This window comes from Blennius ocellaris, assembly GCF_963422515.1.
Source record: "Blennius ocellaris genome assembly, chromosome: 17".
Lineage (NCBI taxonomy): Eukaryota > Metazoa > Chordata > Actinopteri > Blenniiformes > Blenniidae > Blennius > Blennius ocellaris.
This window is the reverse complement of record NC_137666.1, coordinates 22,580,798-22,603,319: the sequence shown is the minus strand read 5'-3', so window position 1 is coordinate 22,603,319 and position 22,522 is coordinate 22,580,798. Positions and strand designations below refer to the sequence as shown.

Here is a 22,522-nt window from a genome sequence, read left to right as displayed (position 1 = left end):
CATACACATTACACTGGGCAGATCATGGCAAACTGTCGGGTGCAATATGTTGGTGACACTGTGGTATATTTCTGATATTTCATCAGCCAATGCAGCATCTGTGTTTCAGTCTGAGGGTTTGAGGGAGGAGTTCCTACAGACAGTCTGAGGAGGTGCTGGAGGATGGGTGTTTGTTATATCAGCACGTTTTATTCTATGTCACTTATTTCTTCAGTGCATTTAGCAACGATTTCACAGATGCAGATTCAGAGACGTTTAACTAAACTAACTACTGATAGTGTGCAAGCCCAACCCCCAGCGGAGCGACATTAAGAATACTTTTTTTTTATTTTTTATTAATTGACTTGTTTTTGCCCCCACTGCAAAATATCATCATATCTTATAAAGTGGTGAAGTTTGTTCTTTCTTTGCCCAATCCACACCTTTGCTCTTCTACTGGGCACTATATGGTAATAATACTTTGTTAATCCCCTTGGAGAAATTCCTTTTCCACGTTGACCCATCCTTTTCCTGGAGGTGCAGAGTTGCAGCCACATCACAGCTGTCCAGGGAGCTGATGGAGGTCAAAGGTTATGATCAGAGACTCACAGTAGTGACCCGTCCACCGTGGGAGACATGGTGAACTTTAACCTCCAGGCTGCCTCTGCCCACAAACTGTTCTGTTGTTAAACAAAGCAAAACAACACAAAACTGAAACTAATGTAAATATATTTAAGCATAATCAATGATCACATTGTGCCATTGATTGATATGTATAGAGAAATAAATAGTGAAAACTTCCCAATGATTGAACCGAGGACACACTCCTCCTGCTATGAGCATGAGATCCTCTTTGAAGCAGGTTGCTGAGCTCCACGTTCTAGTTTGTGTTTCTAATATTCCGGCAGGTTTGTGGAAAGTTAGACGTCAAGCTGCTTTACTGATGATCAGGGAATGGAGGCTTTACTGAGGCTTCAGGACAGTGCTGCTCTGCACATGTGCAGTTTGTGTCTTGTGATTAACTTCATCAGATAAAAGAGACATTTCATAATAAAGCTCAATTTGTTGTGTTGAGGTGGATTCCAGGCAAATACTGAGCACACTGCCTCGGCACCGTGTGGCAGAGCCCAGGAAAATAAGTTCACAAATAATTCAGCTTGTTCAGGGAATTTGTCAAATTTGCATGGACAAATAAACGTTTACTTTGACGTTTCTTTTACATTGTCATGCTCTTTTGTTGTCATAAATGTTGTTTTGGGGAATCTCATGCATCAATGGCAGTTGGTGGTGAAACATATGGTTTTAGAGACGTGCAGAATGTTTTACCGTGTTTTGGAGTGTTTAAGTGACCGTGAAGTGGAAAAGTTCCCTCTTCTCACTGCAAAAGTCGGGAGTTTGGGAAAGTTCCCACAAACTGAAACTCAACATGTGATAGTGGACATAAAGAAATACTCACTCCGACTTTTGGAGAGTCACAGCGCCCCTAAAGGCCTGGCAGGTGTACTACATGTCCTGAAAAGCCTGGTGTTGAGTTCATGGTGACGTGAGGACGGAGGTTATTGGAGGCTGGAGAGGAAACACATGGTTTTTCTCGTGGTGTGGATGAACCTATAATTAACTGATTTCCTGGCTCCTGTTGTTCATCTTCCCAGAGAGAGAGCACAGCGTTACACATACTCACATTACTGCTGATAAACATCGGTTATTAAAGTACTTGTACTTTTGCAAGTGGTCTTTGTCCAAGGGTGAGAATTTAATCAAACAATGATGCCATCTACTACTACCATCAGTACTACTACTACTACTATTACTATTACTATTACTATTACTATTACTATTACTATTACTATTACTACAAGTGAATACAACATAGATAGCAGCAGCAGCAACAACAATAATAGCACTGGAATAATTTCAATTTCAAAAACCTATGAAAACTATTTCAATCTTAACTTCACACAGAGAAAGTCTGGCTTCTACTTTTATACTACATTGTTTGAGAAATATAATTTCAATGTTGATATTTATGCTGGTAAAATACATGAAGTGCTCAATGTTAACGTTGCTTTTCAATATACTTAAAATGTAACTATTACTTAGTATTAGGATACTTTATGTTTGTATATTAGTATTTTTTTAAACAGCACTTGTACTTCTAATACTCATAATACATTTTCAGTACATCTGTTGCCTAATTATGTTATATAACTGTGTGGAACTGTTCAGATTTAATCCATAGTTGTTTATTTTCCATGTATTTTATAATTAAAGATATTACTAATCTGTCTTTGTTGTTAAGTGTAAATTGAAGACTTTTATTTGGTAATATGGACTTAGCGTCACAGAGCTGAGAAATGTGAGTAGTTCTGTAAAATGTTGTTGAAATGACATCATGGAGAAACAGTTTCTGATGTTTTGTGATACGTGTGTGTTTTTCTCCAACTGCATGACAATGATGCAAGAGTGAATCGTTAGCTGGAGTGACGGAGGTGACAGGTGACGGAGGTGACAGGTGACGGAGGTTACAGGTGACAGGTGACGAAGGTGACAGGTCACGGAGGTGACAGGTTTCAGGTGACAGGTTACAGGTGACAGGTGACAGGTGACGGAGGTTACAGGTGACAGGTCACGGAGGTGGCAGGTTACAGGTGACAGGTTACAGGTGACGGAGGTTACAGGTGACAGGTCACAGAGGTGGCAGGTTACAGGTGACAGGTTACAGGTGACGGAGGTTACAGGTGACAGGTCACGGAGGTGGCAGGTTACAGGTGACAGGTTACAGGTGACGGAGGTTACAGGTGACAGGTCACGGAGGTGGCAGGTTACAGGTGACAGGTTACAGGTGACGGAGGTTACAGGTGACAGGTCACGGAGGTGGCAGGTTACAGGTGACAGGTTACAGGTGACGGAGGTTACAGGTGACAGGTCACGGACGTGGCAGGTTACAGGTGACAGGTTACAGGTGACGGAGGTTACAGGTGACAGGTCACGGAGGTGGCAGGTTACAGGTGACAGGTTACAGGTGACGGAGGTTACAGGTGACAGGTCACGGAGGTGGCAGGTTACAGGTGACAGGTTACAGGTGACGGAGGTTACAGGTGACAGGTCACGGACGTGGCAGGTTACAGGTGACAGGTTACAGGTGACGGAGGTTACAGGTGATGGAGGTGACAGGTCATGGAGGTGACAGGTGACGGAGGTTACAGATCACGGCGGTGACGGAGGTGACAGGTTACAGGTGACAGGTTACAGGTAACGGAGGTGACAGGCAACAGGTGAGAGGTGACAGGTTACAGGTTACAGGTGACGGAGGTGACAGATTACAGGTGACGGAGGTGACAGGTGACAGGTGACCGAGGTGACAGGCTACAGGTGACAGGCTACAGGCGACAGGTGACAGGCTACAGGTGACAGGCGACAGGTGACAGGCTACAGGTGACGGAGGTGACAGGTGACAGGCTACAGGTGACGGAGGTGACAGGTTACAGGTGACGGAGGTGACAGGTGACAGGCTACAGGTGACAGGCTACAGGCGACAGGTGACAGGTGACAGGTGACAGGCTACAGGTGACAGGTTACAGGTGACGGAGGTGACAGGTGACAGGTTACAGGCTACAGGTGACAGGTGACAGGTGACAGAGGTGACAGCTGACAGGCTACAGGTGACAGGTTACAGGTGACCGGTGACGGAGGTGACAGGTGACAGGCTACAGGTGACAGGTGACGGGTAACAGGTGACAGGTGACGGGTGACGGGTGACAGGTTACAGGTGACGGGTGACAGGTGACAGGCTACAGGTGACGGAGGTGACAGGTGACAGGTGACGGAGGTGACAGGCTACAGGTGACAGTGGTGACAGGTGACAGGCTACAGGTGACAGGCTACAGGCGACAGGTGACAGGCTACAGGTGACAGGCGACAGGTGACAGGCGACAGGTGACAGGCTACAGGTGACGGAGGTGACAGGTGACAGGCTACAGGTGACGGAGGTGACAGGTTACAGGTGACGGAGGTGACAGGTGACAGGCTACAGGTGACAGGTGACAGGCTACAGGCGACAGGTGACAGGTGACAGGCGACAGGTGACAGGCTACAGGTGACAGGCGACAGGTGACAGGTGACAGGTTACAGGTGACAGGCGACAGGTGACAGGCTACAGGTGACAGGCGACAGGTGACAGGCTACAGGTGACAGGTGACATGCCCTGGTGAGCTGGTTCAATTCTCCTGTACGAGTTAGAACCCTGAGCTCCACACGGCCCCACGTGTCCAAACCCTCAGGCAGGCCGGTGGCCCGGGGCTCCGACGCTGCAGCCTCCAAGCTCAGGGCTTCATCGCACCCCATCCATGTGTTGGGGTGTCCTTGAGCAAGGCACTCTGAACCTGATTAGAACACAGAGGTATTGGAGCAGCTTCCTGCCACCACTGCTGTTTGATGATTAATTGTGTGAAAGTCACAGCTCAAAAGTCCATCTAATCTTTACATATGATGTAGGTCAGAGGTCCCTGGAGATCATTTAACCCTCAGGTGATCAGTTCAGTGAACTGGGTGTGTTGCAGAAGGAAATAAACTCTGTGGGACTGGAAGGGAAGTCATAAAGGCTGTGCTGTCGCTGTAACACTGTTCTCAATGTCCCACCAGTCCCTAAAGCCACCATGGCCGTGAAAAGGACGACATGTTCAAGGTGGTGTCATATTTAAGTTTTGCTAGTTTTGTGCTCGAGTTGGCAGAGTTCCATCTGTGTTGTCTTCAATTCTGAAAATTCTTCAACGATTTGTCAGAGGCTATAAAGTGATTCAAATTGTTGTGTTTTTTTCAGCTACAAGCCCAAATAGACTAAAAGGCAGTACAGTGACTCATGACACCACCTTATGGTTCAAAGTGGTACTGTAATGCTGACAGCATAATCTTTCAACATGCACCCATGCACACAGACCACAGAGTTATAGCCAGGCAGAATTATGTCACTCAATTCCTTCATTTAACCTCTGAGACTCAAATCCCCCCATGAGGCTCTAAGCTGGTCTGGGATCTGTTATTGCTTATTGACTGGATGATCGTCATACAATCCTGGTGGCTTGTTATTATAATAATGAGCCCCCAGGATGACATATGTGCAGCTCTGCCTAATTTCTCCTTGTGTGTGATTGCTGGTCGCTCAGAAGTGGATTATAAAATATTATATTAATATTAAAAGCCAGAGTTAAGACACAAGTGATCAAGCAGCCTCGTATTGCGGATGTCCAGGTAAGTGGAGGCAGATAAAAAGAATGGCGCCAGTATCTGATAGGACAAATCTCTAATCAACTCAATCCACAAATGGCAATGTTGTTTATTAAAAGTATTTGGAAAAAAACAAGTGTCCCATGTGATCAAACCGCTGAGAGAATGTTCTCAGGTATCTGCACCAAGCTGCACTTCCTGTTTCATGGCCAGAGGGGAGAGTTGATGCCTGGACATCTGGTCCTGTGGTCAGGCGCTGGTCATCTCTGCCAACAGATCAACTCTGCCAACAGATCAACTCTTCAGCCACTGACAGATTTCACAACATGTAGTGGAACCGGTGCTCAGACGCTGCTTCTGCCTTTTAACGACAGATTAATGTTCCTGGAGTGACACTGATGTGAGGGAGTCTGCGAAGATGTCACATCCCCCTGTCGCTTGAGTCTGGGGTTGCAAAGGTAATCTCTGAAAATTCCCGTAAACATTGTGGAAGCTTTCCATGGGAAGTTAAAGGTATACAGGAGGATTTTCAGGAATTTTAGGAAAGAACCGCCCTCTCCACCGTTTGAAAAAAATGCGCATGCGCAACGCTGTACCTGCTCCCGAGACGGAACGCCTACTAAAACACGTGCGAGAGACGTGCACGAGCCCAGTTCTCCTCGTGCACGCTCTGTTTACAAGTCACAAGTCGGCATCGCTCACATAAGCTCACTTTACAAGAAGATTTGCACCAGAGGGGGTGAAACTGTGTAAAAATGTCCGAGAATAATGCGTCGGGTCGGCCACCGGCATGATGAGAACCGTGTGGAGTGAGCTGCGCGCAGGGACGAGCACGTACGACGGCCTTACGTCATATATCACCAGAATGATTGACAATTGGGAGGACCAGTTATTTTGATGATCCACCCGGAAGAAGAAAATCCTCTACTATACCTTTAAGCTGGGGAAGTTTGGAAGTATTCAGAATGAAATAAGTATAAAGTAACAGAAGTGTCACTGAGCTGACGATGCACGTGGCGCCTGAACAACATGAGTTCAGAACAGACCTACTTTCGAGAAGAAGTTTGAAAAGTCACTAATGAGGCAAATGAAGCCCAGGTTGCTGTGTCGAGGCCTGCAGGACAGACGGTCACAGGTTTTAACACAACACACTCAATCTTAACTCATAATTCATATTACCTACAAATAGATTGGTCGCCATCAATTTCAGGGGATCAGAGGAAGGAAACGGCCTGTAACGTAACTTAAATATATATTTTTTAAACTCACCATTAACAAGGATTCCTCCTGCAGTAAAGCGAGCTGCGAAACGCTTTTTTTCCAGGAGACTGACAGCGCTACAGAATCCATCATTCATTCTCCTCCGTCACACAGGTGGAGGTCAACTGTTGTAGCCACAGCTGTCCTGTTTTATTCCCATCAATTCCTGTTTTATTCCCATCAATTCCAATTAATTCCCATGGAAAGTTTGCAACTTTGAAAATTCCCAGAATTTTCCCACCCGAGTTGAGTCTGAAGTGATCAAACCAGTTGGACAAGCACATCCCATTAACACTAAAATAAACAAGACAGAAACCAAGAGAAAGTTTTTTATTAGGCACTTTGTGCATCAAATATCTTCCAAAAAAAACAAAACACTTAAAAACATTAAAAACGTTCTGTCCCTTGACATGTAACGTTAGAATAACCTCATATAAAAAAGAAAAAGACATTATATTATTAGGATGAATATAAATTTGGTTATATATGGTTAAAAAACACAAAAAGGCAATAACCCACACCGATTGTCTTAATAAATATATACACAATAAGCACTGAAATAGAAAACAGGGATAAAATAGACCCCCCCCCCTTTTTTTAATGAATATATACAAAAATAATTCCAGCTTTTAAAAACCCCACTTGGCATGTATCCTATGTTGTAGTTCTGCTGATCAAGGAGCATCTTGTTTCTGAATGTGTCTGAAACTACATCTCATATTGCACTTCCAGGACCGCCTGCACACACATTGACCTGTTCAACCACATTCAGAGAACTGCTCTACAGGGGAAGGGACGTTTAGCAATATTGTCATATTTAGTAACTATATAGCAACTTCTATATAATACCAGAAGGACATTATTTGAATTGACCTGAAGAAAAGCATGTTTTTAAAGCCATGGCAAGTCATCTTATAGCCTGTAAAGTAAAAAAAGAAAAGATATTTACAATTTTCTCCCCTACTAATGTGGCGACTGAGAAAAAGTTATTTTAACACTAAATACTGACATTATGTTTAGTATTAATACACTGAACCAGCCAGGCTCCATCAGCACTTGTCAATATGTATTGTGCTAAATACCTGACACTACAGACGGTGGTCAGTGCCTCGGCTGCAGAGAGAACCCACCAGCTCCTCCCTCTACAACTCATGTCAATTAATGACTCTGCTGCTTACATATCATGAGGTATAGCAGCAGCATAATTGAGAATCCAACAAAAAAACCTGAGCTGAGGCTCAGTTTCACAAAGTTAAAAAAGAAAAACTGAAGTATTGTAACAATCAAACTTATCCGAAGACAAAGAAAACATGTGAGAGTGAACGAAAACGTATAACTTACATCTCTACGTCTAATAAGAGCAATGGCTTTTCAATCCCACATGAAGGACGTCTGGTTGACACTCGTCCAGATGAAGCTCCAGACCAAGTCCAGAACCACTGCTGAGCCAGGAGGGTAAAGCTTCGGCTCCACGGCGGTCCGGGACCTCCAGGACCTCCAGGACGTCCCCACGGCGCCTCCGCCCTCAGATCTCCGTCAGTGTGAGCTTGAACAGGCCGCCCAGCTCCTCCATGCTGATCTGGAAGGTGTCCTCGTTGGAGTAGTGTTTGATGATGTTGTCGTCCATGTGGACCAGAATACTGCAGAGACGACAGAAGGTCACGTTTCCTCCACTGCTTCAGCCACAGAGTCCAGGAGGGAATAATCAACAGTGACATGGATGTTTGTGTGCAGGAGTTCTATAGATTGTGAGGATGAGGGTGTGAGAACATGTGTGAGGAACGTTAAACCTACTGGGAACAAACACCAACGACACAACGCTGCGTTTCTTCAATTATTCTATTTGAAATCATCCATAAAATGATTGAGGTCCTCAGACACCAATGAGTCAGTGTTTTGTGGACTGGTGCACTACTTTGCCCCAAACACTCTTCCTGCATCACACTCTGTGTGGCAAATTGTCAGGAAATCCAAAACAATGATGTGATTAGATATAAATGTCAAACGATAGCGCTCCATTCACAAAAACAAAAAGGTGTTGCAATGAGCTTCTAGTGTCTTTAACAAGCTGAAACCTCCAGGAACCGTTTGGTTCAGAGAGCCGTGGAAAGATCAGCTCTGATCTGAAGCTGCAGCCTGCAGCTGCTTCACACTTTAAATTACAACAATTACTGCAAATATGCAAATGCAATCATCTCCTCCTTTACCTCACCTTCAGTTTTCAGAAAAGTGTGATGCCAATCACATCTGTGTCTATTTTTAAAGCTCCTGATTGGTTCAAACGCAACTTTGCTGTCAGTGTGATTGATGACTGGTTAGTTATTCATGTATTTATGTTCTTGTCAAGCACTTTGGTCACTTTGTGTCGTAAAAGGCCAAATAAATACATAAATGTTGATTGATTGATTGAATTAGCTCACAAAGTTTCACCTTCTGTGTGAATAGCGCCTGCTTTGGCTGTATTAAGAGTATTAAGAGTATTGAGAGTATTGAGAGTATTAAGAGTATTGAGAGTATTGAGAGTATTAAGAGTATTAAGAGTATTGAATGGCTCTAATGACACATGAAACTTTAACATGTGATGTTTCCTGGTTTATTCATTCTAAATTTAAACTAAATGTGTTCAAGGAAGAAAAAGTTCTGCTCATGATTAACATGATATAACATATTAACATGATGTTATAACATGATATAACATATTAACATGATGTTATAACATGATATAACATGATTAACATGATGTTATAACATGATATAACATATTAACATGATGTTATAACATGATATAACATATTAACATGATGTTATAACATGATATAACATATTAACATGATTTTATAACATGATATAACATATTAACATGATGTTATAACATGATATAACATATAAACATGATGTTATAACATGATATAACATGATTAACATGATGCTATACTTATAACATCATGATTAACATGATATAACATCATGTTAATCATGATGTTATATCATGATATAACATCATGATTAACATGATGTTATATCATGTTATAACGTCATGATTAACATGATGTTATATCATGATTAACATGATGTTATACTTCTAACATCATGTTAATCATGATGTTATTAGTATAGCAGTGGGAAACGCTCCACTTCCAGCAGCGTTGCTGAGACACTCACCCTTTCTTGCACTTCTTGTAGACCTTCCCCACCTTCTCCAGAGGAAGCTCATATTTCTCTGAAATCTGGTTGAGAAAGAAACAAGTCAAGGTTGAATTCCTCACAGGACATCAATAATCTGTGCATGTGTCTCATGTGAAAGACTCTGAGTCTCCGTCTTGTGAGAAGCTGCTTGTGTCCCTCATGTCTTCTGCTCCGTGACCCTGACGACCCCAACCTCCTCCTCCTCCTCCTCCTCCTCCTCCTCCCCCTCCTCCTCCTCCTCCTCCTGATTCATTCTTCTTTGCTACCTTTCTTATGTTCCCCCACTCCCTTTTAATACCCTCAACCCCCCTCAATCCCCCTCATGGATGATTTGGAGAAGAGAGGAGGAAGGAGAAGAGAGGAGGAAGGAGAAGAGAGGATGACTTGGAGAAGAGAGGAGGAAGGAGAAGAGAGGAGGAAGGAGAAGAGAGGATGACTTGGAGAAGAGAGGAGGAAGGAGAAGAGAGGATGACTTGGAGAAGAGAGGAGGAAGGAGAAGAGAGGATGACTTGGAGAAGAGAGGAGGAAGGAGAAGAGAGGAGGAAGGAGAAGAGAGGAGGAAGGAGAAGAGAGGATGACTTGGAGAAGAGAGGAGGAAGGAGAAGAGAGGAGGAAGGAGAAGAGAGGAGGAGGGAGAAGAGAGGATGACTTACAGCCTCCACCAGGCCGTTCAGCGTAGGGTTCTTCAGCATGAGGGCATCAAACACCTCCTCGGTGGCTTTGCGTACGTACAGCAGGACTGTGGGGAAGCAAGGCATCACAATGCAAGTCAGTGTTCATCACAAAAGCAAGGCGTCACAATGCAAGTCAGTGTTCGTCACAAAGGGTGGATGACGTCACAACGGGTGGATGACGTCACAAAGGGTGGATGACGTCACAACGGGTGGATGACGTCACAAAGGGTGGATGACGTCACATCAAACAGCTTTGGATGGAGTTTGTGTTTGAGAAGGTGAAGCTTCACTGTGCAGCAGGAAGCTGCAGCCTCACTTTACTAAACTACAAGCTGTGTTGTTTGTCCTTCCTGCAGGGCTCTGAGGCCCCGCCCACCACGGTAGGTTGAGGCCCCGCCCACCACGGGACGTTGAGGCCCCGCCCACCACGGTATGTTGAGGCCCCGCCCACCACGGTACGTTGAGGTCCAGACCTCCACCAAGGTACGTTGAGGTCCAGACCTCCACCACGGTACGTTGAGGTCCAGACCTCCACGGTACATTGAGGTCCAGACCTCCACCAGGTCCAGACCTCCACCAGGTCCAGACCTGAGGTCCAGACCTCCACTAGGCCCAGACCTCCACCAGGTCCAGACCTCCACCAGGTCCAGACCTCCACCATGTCCAGACCTCCACCAGGTCCAGACCTGAGGTCCAGACCTCCACTAGGTCCAGACCTCCACCATGTCCAGACCTCCACCAGGTCCAGATCTGAGGTCCAGACCTCCACTAGGTCCAGACCTCCACCAGGTCCAGACCTCCACCATGTCCAGACCTCCACCAGGTCCAGACCTGAGGTCCAGACCTCCACCAGGTCCAGCAGGAAGATCAGTCACTTCACTCATTGAACCTCTCAGAACAGATCAAACCACCAGAAGAAGAAAAACACTGGATTGTATTTCAACCTGTTCAGGGTCTTGTTACAAACTGTTACAAACTGTTACAAACCGTTACAAACCGTTACATACCGTTACAAACCGTTCTAAACCGTTCTAAACTGTTCTAAACTGTTCTAAACTGTTCTAAACTGTTCTAAACTGTTACAAACTGTTCTAAACTGTTCTAAACTGTTACAAACTGTTACAAACTGTTATAAAGTGTTATAAACTATTATAAAATGTTATAAACTGTTACAAAGTGTTATGAAGTGTTATAAAGTGTTCTAAACCGTTACAAACTGCTATAAAGTGTTATAAAGTGTTATAAAGTGTTCTAAACCGTTACAAAGTGTTCTAAAGTGTTCTAAAGTGTTCTAAACTGTCACAAACTGTTACAAAGTGTTATAAAGTGTTATAAAGTGTTCTAAACTGTTCTAAACTGTTATAAAGTGTTATAAAGTGTTATAAAGTGTTCTAAACTGTCACAAACTGTTACAAACTGTTATAAAGTGTTATAAAGTGTTCTAAACTGTTATAAAGTGTTATAAAGTGTTCTAAAGTGTTCTAAAGTGACATGTTTAACTTTGACAGTTCTGCTTGTTTACCATGTCGACTCTGTTTCTCCACGTCTTTACATGGAACTGAAGGACCAGGTGGGTCTGGTGAGTTCTGGTTCCTGGTTCAGCAGGACAAACATCACATTGTATTTTGTGCTCTGGAGCCGAGTTACAAGTTACTATTAACACGTGTTAACAACAAATGATGAGCAGTTACACATGTTTTATCAAGCATCAACATAACGGCAGTTTTCTTTGTGGAAAAGGGTAAAATCTAATTCCACTTTATTTATAGTGTCATTTCAAGGCACTGCTGAAGAAGAAACCTATCAATTCGTCGTGAGCAAGCAGAAGCAACAGAAAGGAACCTGCAGAACCAGGGTCAGTGTGGATGAAAAGGTGGGAAATGTATACAATTCAACAATTCACTGAAATAATTTAGATCGAGGTTTTAAAAGTGTGAGAAAAACCCTTGAAATGTTTCTGCAAACATGAACTGTCAGTGTGAAGGTGAGTGTGGAAGAACCAGAAGCTCTTCCACAGGATGAGTGAAATAAAACCTTGACTATTGATCTTGTTGTGGATATTCTTATACTCCAGCTGACCTGGAGTCACCTGGTCCAACCAGGCCGGCCTGGGAGGAGACGGACTGGACTGAAGGCTGAAGGGCCAACCACTGAGCAAGGCATTAATCCAGGCTGCTATTGTGAGGAACCTGACTGACAAAACCAGTTTCCAGTGTTTGACCCTTACTGGTTCACCAGGAACTCCGTCTGTGTTCCTTCACGGCCCTGAAGCCTTCAGTCACAATCTGCTCCAGGAACAGTGGAGAACTGAGAGCAGAAACGCTGAAGGAGAAGGTGAGTCTCATCCTCTCACTGGAAATATCATAGTAGGGAGTCTGAACAGGAAGTGGGTCGAAGGTCACAGCTTGTTAGTGACTGATCACTGGGTGGAGGGTCGGTGGAGGTCTGAGGCCTGGAGTGACCACATGGCCCTGACCGGGGGGGGGGGGGGGAGGTGATGGGGGGGTAGCTTCTGAGGCCGACCACAACAACCACACACATGCATGGGCATGAATACACACACACACACACTTAAACACACCAAAGAAGAGCCACGCTGGAAGGTCTCACATCAGCACATGATCAGTTTCAATGGTACTTCAGAGCACACACACACACACACACACACACACACACACACACACACACACACACACACACACACACACACACACACACACACACACACACACACACACACACACACACACACACACACACACACACACACACACACACACACACCTTTCTTTGGCTCCTCTGGTCTTGCCATCTTGTTTGGCGGGGGGCCGAACTCGTCATCACTGAAGGGTAACCTCTTCATGCCTGAGCTGCAGGAGAAACACACACACACACTGCTTAAATTGTCCTAACATCCAGCTCACACACACACACACACACACACACACACACACACACACACACACACACACACACACACACACACACACACACACACACACACACACACACACACACACACTGGACTCACCTGTCTTCTCCTTCTTCTGTGGTGAACGGCTGCAAATAAAACACAAAAGAAATGTCAACAACTGATTGTTTATTTACGCCAACATCTGCTCAACATGTTTTATTATGACGAGGTAAATATGACTCGTTTGTCTTGACAGCAGCTGAACTTGAAGGTAGAAGTGTGATTCTCCACAGGACTTTGGGAACACGGAGTTTCAACACAGGACTTTGGGAACACGGAGTTTCAACACATTGATTCTAACGTTCAGTTCCAGTCAGTCACATGCAGAGGAAGGTAAAGACCTTTAATGGTAAAACTGTTATTTAAAAGAGATAAATGCTCGGTCAAATGATTGATTTTTTTTATAACTCTATGCTCTACTGACATAACCTATGTATTACTTAGAATGCAGTTTGTTTCTACTGCCTTTAAAACTTCAGAAGACGTTTGAAGTTGTCAGATAGTTTTCAGCAGAATCAATCAATAGAGTCAAAGTCAACAACCAAGTCCACTCAGTTCTGTTTTTCCACTCAGAGTTTCACAACAAATACTGTGAACACGAAGTTGTAAATAAAACCATTCCCATTTATTCTGCTGTCATTTTTTAATAAACAATAATAAATAAATAAATAAAGAATTCCACCCAGGGTTTTCTTTACAACTAATATATTTCCTAAACAAATCCTTCAAATTAAAAAAAATTTAAAAATCTGGGTTGTCTGCTTATGAATTTAATTAAAATCCCCCTTAATAAAAAACAAAACCTATTTTGAATATATTAAACAAAACAACTAAATTGTCCTCAATGAAAGAGTCTTCCATTGAGGCTGAAGCCACTGGATGTGTTGCCTTCATGCTCAGGAGAAAAACCAAATCAATCCAGTTAATTATTGATGAAAGAACCTGACTGTTATTCTTGGAAAGCCGACACTTTGGCCTGCAGAGTATTGATCGGCTGTTTATAGATTCTATTCTGAGAGGAACGCCAGTCAAGCCTCAGTTTATCAGAAAGTGATAGCACAGCCTGGTTCAGGCAGCTTCAGTGTTTACTTTCCCAAAATAAACCTCCTGCTGCCTCCACTGGAGGCCCAGGGGGGGGGGTTAGGTCTACATGTGGCCAGCAGGGGGCAGGCAACGCTCACTAGCGTTTTTCTCAATGGACACCGCTGCTTCTTTTTCTTTTTTTGTGTGATGGTGAACATGAGCCCACAGGGAAAGATTGAAGTGAAAGAGCCAAACAGCCTGAGGTGAGTCAGTTCACCTGGAAGAGGCAGAGCTCAGAGTCCAGACAGCAAGAAGCTCCACATGATCAAGTGGCTCATTGCAAAGCAGACAAGCCTCTGGAAACAGTGACGTTGTGAGGAAGCTGCTCTAAATGTCTACATGGGCCTGCAGCTGCAGTGCGTTCGGCAGCCCACTTTGTTTACAGGCTCCTGTGAATGATTCCCAGAGAGGAAGCAGTGTGGAGCGCTGCCATCGCCACGTAGGACCAGATCAAAGCTGCACTGCAGCACTGGCTGTTCCTGCCAACTGAGCAGCAGCAGGTCAGGCTGACCCGGCGGGTGGAGGAGTGGGCGGAGGTTTACGGCCCAGCGGCTCTGGCTCTGTGGACTCACGTGGCGCTGGAAGTTAGAGAAGTGCAGGTCGGGGATGAACAGCACCGGCTGCGTCTCCAGGTCCGCCATCATCTTGAAGGTGGTGACGTCGTTGCGTTTCTGCAGCATGGGCAGTTTTGGGTCCCCGACTAGAGCAGAAACACAAAGTACCAGAGAGTCAACACGTGTTTCCTGCAGACGCAACATGAGAAGCTGGTTTGTGAGTAAACAGAGCCGCTGGTAAACAACACTGACACCAACAACATGTTCACACTTGGCTCACATGAGCAGAGGAACTCTGATCAGCTGTTGCTGCTTCGCTCACTGTCGGTTTCTCAACTGCAACCTGCTCATGCTGCCTCGGTCTAATGAGGCCTGGAGGATAAAGTGTAAAGGTTCTGGAGTCAGAACGTCCTCCTCCAGCTGGACTTACAGGGCAGGCCTGAGCCCAGGTCCGGGACCTTCCCTTTCCTGCGGGACTGCTTCCTCTCCTCGTCGCGGATCTTCCTCTCGGCGCCCTTGTCGCAGAACACCTTGATCTGGCAGAACGCCCGGTGGATGGGCTTGTTGCTGCGGTTGTTGTAGCTGTAGGTGTCAATCTGCAGGTTGAGAGGGAGACCCTTCACCCCCTTCTGGGACGAGAAGTCGGTGCTCAGGCAGTTGACAGAGACGAAGATCTGGACGGAGGACAGAGGAGGACACAACAAAGGAGACAAATTCAATAAATGCAACTTTAAATCAGCACCAAGAAATCAAAGCAAACACAACTTTGATGACTTCTAGGTCAGCCTCCTGTCGTGTGCTGCCCTCTAGTGGTGGAGCTCGGTGTTTACATGCTGAGGGAACCTTTGTCCTGCTGGTTGCTTGGAGTGAAAACAGCTCATGTGTCAACAGAACACATCCTGACTGAGCAGCAGCTCCACACATCTGGCAGATAAACATCTGACAGGTCAGCAACTGACACCAGCAGTCTTCTGACTGGAGAAACACATCCTGGAAGCCTGTAAAGTAGCTTATATATATATATATCTCTTTTAAAAGCTCACCATTAATAAGGATTCCTCCTGCAGTAAAGCAAGCTGCTCGCTAAACACTTTTTTCCAGGAGACGTATAGAAATCATTATTCATTCCCCTCAGTCACACATGTGGAGGAAAACTGTTGTAGCCACAGCTGTCCTGTTTTATTCCCATAAATTCCTATTTTATTCCCATAAAGTCCTGTTTTATTCCCATAAATTCCTATTTTATTCCCATAAAGTCCTGTTTTATTCCCATAAATTCCTATTTTATTCCCATAAAGTCCTGTTTTATTCCCATAAATTCCTGTTTTACTCCCATAAAGTCCTGTTTTATTCCCATAAATTCCTATTTTATTCTCATAAATTCCTGTTTTATTCCTATAAATTCCTGTTAATTTCAAAGGAAAGTTTCCAACTTGGAAAATTCCCAGAATTTTGCCACCCGACTTCTGAGTAACTTCCACTTTAGACAAAACGTCTTGTCAAGTGTTCAATGTAATATTATAAACCATTAAACTAACAGAGTGTAAAACGTTACACTTCACACAGCAATTGGATTGTTTTTCTTCTTCTCTCCTCTAAAAGCAGCAGAGAGCAGAGGAGAGGAGAGGAGAGGAGAGGAGAGGCAGAGGAGAGGAGAGGAGAGGAGAGGAGAGGAGAGGAGAGGAGAGGAGAGGAGAGGAGAGGAGAGGAGAGGCAGAGAGCTTCTTCAGATAAGGTATAATGTATGTACAGTATAGTTGTGAGGCTTGTCCAGTGTCATGGTTCAAACACGTCCCTGACAATGAAAACCAGAGAGCTCTGCTCATCCATTCACTCCTCATTCATTCACTCTCCTCATCCATTCACTCCTCATTCATTCACTCTCCTCATCCATTCACTCCTCATTCATTCACTCTCCTCATCCATTCACTCCTCATTCATTCACTCTCCTCATCCATTCACTCCTCATTCATTCACACTCCTCATTCATTCACTCTCCTCATTCATGCACTCCTCATTCATTCACTCTCCTCATTCATTCACTCCTCATCCATTCACTCAGACAGACGTGAGGATCACAGGATGTTTGATGGTCTGACTTTAGATTGAAGTTCAGAAAACAGCTGAAAGTGTAAAAATCCTCCACAACGACAAAAAGAGAAAAATAAAACATGACACACATAAAAACAAGCTTCTTTCCTCATCCAGAGCAGCAGAGCAGCAGCAGAGCAGCAGAGCAGCAGAGCAGCAGAGCAGCAGCAGAGCAGCAGAGCAGCAACATGAGACATCAGGTTCAGCCTTCTGTCAACACATCATTAACTCTCAGGCTGCTCTGCAATCAGCCTGAGGCCAAAACACTCACACCTGTTCACACACACCTCAGAGCTCCATCACCTCCATCACCTCAGGTCTCCATCACCTCAGAGCTCCATCACCTCAGAGCTCCATCACCTCCATCACCTCAGAGCTCCATCACCTCCATCACCTCAGGTCTCCATCACCTCAGGTCTCCATCACCTCAGAGCTCCATCACCTCAGGTCTCCATCACCTCAGGTCTCCATCACCTCAGAGCTCCATCACCTCCATCACCTCAGAGCTCCATCACCTCCATCACCTCAGGTCTCCATCACCTCAGAGCTCCATCACCTCAGAGCTCCATCACCTCCATCACCTCAGAGCTCCATCACCTCAGAGCTCCATCACCTCAGGTCTCCATCACCTCAGAGCTCCATCACCTCAGGTCTCCATCACCTCAGAGCTCCATCACCTCAGAGCTCCATCACCTCCATCACCTCAGGTCTCCATCACCTCAGAGCTCCATCACCTCCATCACCTCAGAGCTCCATCACCTCAGGTCTCCATCACCTCAGAGCTCCATCAGCTCAGGTCTCCATCACCTCAGAGCTCCATCACCTCAGGTCTCCATCACCTCAGAGCTCCATCAGCTCAGAGCTCCATCACCTCCATCAGCTCAGATCTCCATCACCTCAGAGCTCCATCACCTCCATCACCTCAGGTCTCCATCACCTCAGAGCTCCATCAGCTCAGGACTCACAGGACGTCCTGAGGCTCCGGCTCACATTAACCACAACCATCACACGGGACTGACTGAGAGCTGCACACACACACACACACACACACACACACACACACACACACACACACACACACACACACACACACACACACACACACACACACACACACACACACACACACACACACACACACACACACACACACACACACACACACACACACACACACACCCTCCTGTCTCCAGTAACTCGACACCTCAGGTGGTGGTGACGCTCAAACAGAGTCACAGGGCGGTTGCACGTAGTGAAGTACTGAACACACCAGGATGAAGATCCTACTGAACACACCAGGATGAAGATCCTACTGAAACACCAGGATGAAGATCCTACTAAACACACCAGGATGAAGATTCTACTGAACACACCAGGATGAAGTTCCAACTGAGCACACCAGGATGAAGATCCTACTGAACACACCAGGATGAAGATCCTACTGAAACACCAGGATGAAGAGCCGACTGAAACACCAGGATGAAGATCCTACTGAACACACCAGGATGAAGATCCTCCTGAAACACCAGGATGAAGATCCTACTGAAACGCCAGGATGAAGATCCTACTAAACACACCAGGATGAAGATCCTACTGAACACACCAGGATGAAGATCCTCCTGAAACACCAGGATGAAGATTCTACTAAACACACCAGGATGAAGATCCAACTGAACACACCAGGATGAAGATCCAACTGAACACACCAGGATGAAGATCCTCCTGAAACACCAGGACGAAGATCCTACTGAACACACCAGGATGAAGATCCTACTGAACACACCAGGATGAAGATCCTACTAAACACACCAGGATGAAGATTCTACTGAAAACACCAGGATGAAGATCCTACTGAACACACCAGGATGAAGATCCTACTAAACACACCAGGATGAAGATTCTACTGAACACACCAGGATGAAGATCCAACTGAACACACCAGGATGAAGATCCTACTGAAACACCAGGATGAAGAGCCGACTGAAACACCAGGATGAAGATCCTACTGAACACACCAGGATGAAGATCCTCCTGAAACACCAGGATGAAGATCCTCCGGGGGCCTGGAGTCATGAGGCCGTTAGACCCACATCCTGGTGTGTCTTTATTTATGTAAAGTGTCGCCTGCAGCGTCAGCCTGTCTGTCTGTTTACTGCCTCGTCAGCACTTTTCACATGATGTGGAGGAGAAAACAGCCACACGCCTCCTTCCTGCCTCCTTCCCTACCTCCTCTCCTACCACCTCTCCTACCTCCTTCCCTACCTCCTTCTCTACCTCCTTCCCTACCACCTCTCCTACTACCTCTCCTACCACCTCTCCTACCACCTCTCCTACCTCCTCTCCTACTTCCTCTCCTACTACCTCTCCTACCTCCTTCCCTACCTCCTCTCCTACTACCTCTCCTACCTCCTTCCCTACCTCCTCTCCTACCTCCTTCCTGCCTCCTTCCCTACCTCCTCTCCTACCACCTCTCCTACCTCCTCTCCTACCTTCTCTCTACCTCCTCTCCTACCTCCTTCCCAACCTCCTCTCCTACTACCTCACCTACCTCCTTCCCTACTACCTCTCCTACCTCCTTCCCTACCTCCTCTCCTACCTCCTTCCTGCCTCCTTCCCTACCTCCTCTCCTACCTCCTCTCCTACCACCTCTCCTACTACCTCTCCTACCTCCTTCCCTACCTCCTCTCCTACCTCCTTCCTGCCACCTTCCCTACCTCCTCTCCTACCACCTCTCCTACCTCCTCTCCTACCACCTCTCCTACCTCCTCTCCTACCACCTCTCCTACCTCCTCTTCTACCACCTCTCCTACTACCTCTCCTACCTCCTCTCCTACCTCCTCTCCTACCATCTCTCCTAACTCCTCTCCTACCTCCTTTCCTACCTCCTTTCCTACCTCCTCTCCTAGCTCCTCTCCTACCACCTCTCCTACCTCCTCTCCTACGCGTCCAGCTCTCCTACCTCCTCTCCTACCTCCTCTCCTACCACCTCTCCTACCTCCTCTCCTACCCGTCCAGCTCTCCTACCTCCTCTCCTACCACCTCTCCTACCTCCTCTCCTACCTCCTCTCCTACCCGTCCAGCTCTCCTACCTCCTCTCCTACCACCTCTCCTACCTCCTCTCCTACCTCCTCTCCTACCCGTCCAGCTCTCCTCTGCTCCTCCTTGCCTCCTGCTGAGTTTCCTCATTCCTGAACTCTTTTGTTCCTCTGAGAAAATAACTTGACGAGCAGCTTCACAATGAGGGCGAAAGTCAGACAGGTTGGATCAGTCAGGAGGACACACACACACACACACACACACACACACACACACACACACACACACACACACACACACACACACACACACACACACACACACACACACACACACACACACACACACACACACACACACACACACACACACACACACACACACACACACACACACCCTCTCTTTGATGACAGCAGTGTTTTGGAGGATCAGTGATCACTCTAACCTAACACTAATAATACCAACAGTAATAACACATACACTAATAATACCAACAGTAATAACACTAACAGTAATAACACCAACAGTAATAACACTAACAGTAATAACACTAACACTAATAATACCAACAGTAATAACACTAACACTAATAATACCAACAGTAATAACACCAACAGTAATAACACTAACACTAATCATACCAATAGTAATAACACTAACACTAATAATACCAACAGTAATAACACTAACAGTAATAACACTAACACTAATAATACCAACAGTAATAATACCAACAGTAATAACACTAACACTAATAACACTAACAGTAATAACACCAACAGTAATAACTCTAACACTAATAATACCAATAGTAATAACACTAACAGTAATAATACCAACAGTAATAACACTAACATTAATAATACCAACAGTAATAACACTAACAGTAATAACACTAACACTAATAATACCAACAGTAATAACACCAACAGTAATAACACTAACACTAATAATACCAATAGTAATAACACTAACAGTAATAATACCAACAGTAATAACACTAACACTAATAATACCAACAGTAATAACAATAACAGTAATAACACTAACAGTAATAACACCAACAGTAATAACACTAACAGTAATAACACTAACAGTAATAACATCAACAGTAATAATACCAACAGTAATAACACTAACAGTAATAACACTAACACTAATAATACCAACAGTAATAACACTAACAGTAATAATACCAACAGTAATAACAGTAACACTAATAATACCAACAGTAATAACACTAACAGTAATAACACCAACAGTAATAACAGTAACACTAATAATACCAACAGTAATAACACTAACAGTAATAACACCAACAGTAATAACACTAACAGTAATAATACCAACAGTAATAACACCAACAGTAACACTAACACTAACATAAAGAGTAACACAAACCAAACCCACTCCGGGTGACGACAGTCAGAAGAAAGTCATGTCTTAATCTTAACGACGGCCTCTCCTGGAGAAAACATGACTCATGTGGCCTAAAAACAGAGAGCCTGGATCTTTTTGGCTTAAGTGGGTTGATGTGAAAAGTTTAAGTATTTAAGTTTAAGCAGTTTATGAGGAGGAAGTGCGTCAAAATCCAGGACTTTGTAAACTAATTATTGGACTTATTGACTGAACCTGAACACTGAAACACTGACCTTCATGTTTTGACCAGCAAGAGCTTGATCAAACTGGGAATAACTTTTAATGCCATGAATGAAAACAATGACCTCGGGTTTGGTGCAGCGTGGAAGGTCAGACGTTCTAATACTAGAAAGAACAAAGAACCCTGGTGTTCCTGGCCCAGCGCTCCAGGACACTCCACAGGTCTTACTTTGGCCTCCTCGTTGGTGTCCCAGGTGAAGGAAATGGCATTGTAGGAAATCTCCTCGATGTTCCCGATGGTGTTGAAGCTCTCCTTGTAGTCCGCTGCACAACCAGCAGGTCGACAATGAACAATAAGACACAGTTCAGTAAATGACCGCAGGACAAAGTCCAGTCAAAATGGTGGAAACACATCGTTTCTCTATTCAGTCACTAACAAAACTGAAGCGTCACAAACAAACTTCCTCCACAGATGTTTTATAAACTCAAAGGAAACACATTTGCATAAATACAAACATCCTATAAAGGTGTAAATGTGTATTTATGTGAATGTTTTCCTCTTTAAGTACGCTCTGGTGAAAAGTATATGACAAGATTACTGCACAAAAAAGGTGGTTAATCAGGAAATTATACATTATACTATCAGAAAATGAACAATTCCATTAAAAGGACAGTGAAATGTACATACAGGTATTTCTACAATATATACATTCATACACAGGTGTATCACTATCATTGAAAGGTTCATTACTCTGTCAGTTATTTCAAGAGTCATGACATATAAATTAAAAAGATTCAAGCATTTTTATCTTCTTATTTTGGAGGATTTTGGCCTCCTGCTCAAAGAACAGCAAATATTCAAT

At 44.7% G+C, this 22,522-nt stretch overlaps 1 protein-coding gene across 2 annotated transcripts in view; it reads right to left on the bottom strand.

The window, feature by feature from the left end:
• Positions 1-6,777: 6,777 nt before the first annotated feature.
• grhl1 (grainyhead-like transcription factor 1) overlaps positions 6,778-22,522 on the bottom strand; it is a 28,528-nt gene continuing 12,783 nt past the window's right edge. For both annotated transcript variants that reach the window (XM_080512724.1, XM_080512725.1), the window contains exons 9-16: positions 21,889-21,983; positions 15,364-15,607; positions 14,952-15,079; positions 13,354-13,382; positions 13,107-13,192; positions 10,302-10,387; positions 9,625-9,689; positions 6,778-8,102 (exon numbers count right to left, since the gene is read on the bottom strand). In XM_080512724.1, coding sequence (XP_080368850.1) covers positions 7,988-8,102; positions 9,625-9,689; positions 10,302-10,387; positions 13,107-13,192; positions 13,354-13,382; positions 14,952-15,079; positions 15,364-15,607; positions 21,889-21,983 — 848 coding nt within the window. In that variant the 3' untranslated portion in view covers positions 6,778-7,987. The remainder of the gene's footprint in view (positions 8,103-9,624; positions 9,690-10,301; positions 10,388-13,106; positions 13,193-13,353; positions 13,383-14,951; positions 15,080-15,363; positions 15,608-21,888; positions 21,984-22,522) is intronic.